The sequence below is a fragment of the Abrus precatorius genome, unplaced genomic scaffold, assembly GCF_003935025.1.
Source record: "Abrus precatorius isolate BTA unplaced genomic scaffold, Abrus_2018 Scaffold11, whole genome shotgun sequence".
Taxonomy (NCBI): domain Eukaryota; kingdom Viridiplantae; phylum Streptophyta; class Magnoliopsida; order Fabales; family Fabaceae; genus Abrus; species Abrus precatorius.
Genome location: NW_020874303.1, coordinates 19,999,202 through 20,002,389, shown reverse-complemented (window position 1 = coordinate 20,002,389; position 3,188 = coordinate 19,999,202). Strand labels below are relative to the sequence as shown.

General features: G+C 41.0%; 1 protein-coding gene across 1 annotated transcript; it reads left to right on the top strand.

Moving 5' to 3' along the window:
- The first annotated feature begins 572 nt into the window (after positions 1-572).
- LOC113855319 (ethylene-responsive transcription factor TINY-like) lies at positions 573-1,760 on the top strand. Its single transcript, XM_027486913.1, has one exon. The coding sequence runs from the start codon at positions 777-779 to the stop codon at positions 1,560-1,562; it is 786 nt and encodes a 261-aa protein (XP_027342714.1). The 5' UTR covers positions 573-776; the 3' UTR covers positions 1,563-1,760.
- The last annotated feature ends 1,428 nt before the right edge of the window (positions 1,761-3,188 follow it).

The following is a 3,188-nucleotide window of genomic DNA, read 5'->3' as shown; positions in this document are numbered from 1 at the left end:
AATTTACTAAACAATATACTTAGAATTATTATAGGGAGAAGTAGAAGGAAAACAAAAAGAGCATGGGACAATGATAGGAGGGTAAAAGAAAATTGGAAAGATGAATTTAGAGGAATGGAAGTAGAACATAGAGGAAAGGCATGCGCAGGCATTATTAGGGCATGTCAGCGTTCAAGGAAAATTCCCATCTCCTCCTCTGCCAGGCTGTGTTTGTTATGACAATGGTCAAGCTATTAAGGGCACCTGGCCCTTGTTGTTTCCTTCCCTCGCCACCTTTCAACTCACCCACACCCACCCTAGGGTTTGGTTTATCTCCCTGTCTCTCTCTCTCTCACACACACACCCCTCATTAGAAAAATAAAATAAAAGAAACCTCTTTTTTGGGTTGTCATAAATTCTCTCTTAGATCTTTGAAGATGTGCATGTACCATTATGTGCTATAGTAGTATTTCATATGCATATGCATGCTCCCTCATTAAGGCATGATGGGTGTTTCAAGGCAGAGCCATTCGTGTGGGGGTCACATACAAATAAAGCCCCACGTTTCTCTTTCATATCTCTCCCTCTACTAAAACCCCCCCAACTCCTTCTCCCTCCATCAGTCATCACTCTCGTCTACCTCGTCAACTTTCTTCATTCACACTACCTCTCATCTTCATTCTAATCAAACTACACATACAAATTTTAAACAGTAGCATTCAGTAATCCAATCTAAACCAAAACCAAAAGGAGAGACATATACAACTCATTGTCAAGCTACAAACTGAGTGAACGTAATGGCTGAGCTACCAAGCTCACCATCATCATCATCGCAACCATGTTTACCAATCGTCACTATCGAGTCTCATAAGCACTCATCCATGGAGGCCCAGTTACCGGGCCCGGATCAAAAGAAGCCCAGGCGAGCCCGAGATAGCACCAGCAAACACCCGGTTTACAGAGGCGTACGGATGCGGGCCTGGGGAAAGTGGGTATCCGAAATCCGCGAGCCCCGAAAGAAGAACCGGATCTGGCTCGGCACCTTCGCCACCCCGGAGATGGCAGCGCGTGCCCATGACGTCGCGGCGCTCACTATTAAAGGCAACTCCGCTATCCTTAACTTCCCCGAACTCGCGGCTTCGTTGCCTCGACCCGACTCTAACTCGCCTCGAGATGTTCAAGCCGCAGCCGCTAAAGCCGCCGCCATGGATGTTTTTGATCCCCAAACGACGTCGCATTTGTCTTCTTCTTCTTCTTCATCGTCGTCTTCGTCGCTGTCGCAGTCTTCTTCTTCGTCTTCGTCATTAGCGGTGTCTTCTGGCTCCGGCGACCCGTCCACTCCGGAGGAGTTGGATGAAATAGTGGAGCTTCCGAGTCTGGGAACGAGTTTTGAACTACCCGACCCGAGTAACGAGTTGGTGTTTTTTGACCCGGTTGATGGGTGGCCCTATTCTCACCCTTGGTGTCACGGCATTTATGATGACAGGGATTGTGGGGGGTATTTTATTGGGGATCAGATTTCAATGCAAGACTCAGAAAGTGTGATTCTTTGTGGCTTTGAGGGTTCATTGTGGCAGCAGTAAGGTCACCCGTCGGTGTGTGCTTTCCTTTGGTTATGTATTTTTAAGTTTTGTCCTTTTCTGGGTTACATATATTAAATTATTTTAACTTAAAGTTAAAATGTGTTAGCCCTTTTCCAATTTTTCACTTGAAGGGCCACATACATTTCTTGTCTCTCAAGCAGCTTGTGTTTTCACTTTCTTCCACTTTAGTTTTGTGACCAACCCCTCTTCCTCATTGCTGCTAATTATCTGTTCTTCGTACTGCAAGTTGCAGAGGAGATATGCCTCCTCTGCTTTTGCTGTGGCATCGTGGTCAAAATTCAACAATATCTTTGATGTATTGCACATGTAATGAAATATACATGTAGAAATCGTTGCAGATCTTGTGTTATATTATTATTCTACTTTTCATTGACAGGACTAAATAAAGGTAAAAGCAGATTCTCTATTTACATTTTTTCATTTTGAATTTAATTGGAAAAGATAATGTTATCGAATCATAAATCGTTAAATGAGCAAAATTAATTTTGACAACAGTAAATTTAAAAATTATACGTATTATGTACTTCAATTGATTAATGGTATAGAATTTTTTATAATAATAATGCAGCATTAAACTCTTTAATTTTTTACTTTTAGTTTCTTCTTCTCTGTATTTTTTTAATCAATCCCCTACTATACGAAGAAGTTGACCCGTGAAAATGGATATCTTAGAAATGGGACTCGTAATTTTCAATTGTAAGTAGGTAATACAAACCATTGGTTCTTTGTCATATGAATATATGATTAAATGACATGAGAAATGTACCCTCAGATTGACCACAGATTTGTAAAGTGGGGGAAAAGCTTTGAATAGTATTGACCGTAGCACGTACAGCTAAGAATAACTTGTTGACACGCAACGTGGATGTTCTTGGTTTCTTTTTGGTTGGCTGTAATGTTGCATTTCGGGGAAGTAAAAACTTGTGCATGCGTAGCTAGTTTTGCAAAATGCGTATATGATTAAATTTTAACGTGAAGCAAATCCACCCAATGTTTTTCGATGGGGTTCAGATGGCTCTTTCTAGGGACTGTTTGCATTCAGCACCTTATGCGCTGTTATGACATGTGTTACGTATGTATGCATAATGCACATTTGAGTTCTGAACTTGAGAATGTGGTCATTGGTTAAGGACCCAAAATCTTAAATCTTCTGAATAATAAAATGGTCAGAAAATTTAGGATCGTCGAATTGACGTTGAAATCATGGTTGATTATCGCAGTGTAATACCATTATATAACTACATGCCCCATACCCATATAGGTAGGTCTATTTGGGTCGTTTAAATTTCCAGGGTCAATGTAAGGAGCTTAGTTTAATGTTCGCAATGAATGCAATACAAAAATATATATGAGCGGCACACAAATTCAGGATCCCAAGCAACAGTTGCAACCTACGCTAGTTACCACCGCAGAAGCACTTTTGTTGGAAGGGGGCAAAACAAGGAGTCTTGACAGTAAATTTAACAGCCACGAAAAGAAAAAACTATAATCATATCATTATCACATATGTAACAGGGAAAAGCTTGGACCATCCAAACTAACATGAGAAGCTCCTCTTTGTTTTCTGGAGGCTGGAACCTACTACTGTTCAACCCCGAATTTATT

Bases quoted from the DNA above. Each gene is read 5' to 3' on its own strand.
- LOC113855319 (XM_027486913.1), top strand. From the start codon at position 777: ATGGCTGAGCTACCAAGCTCACCATCATCATCATCGCAACCATGTTTA.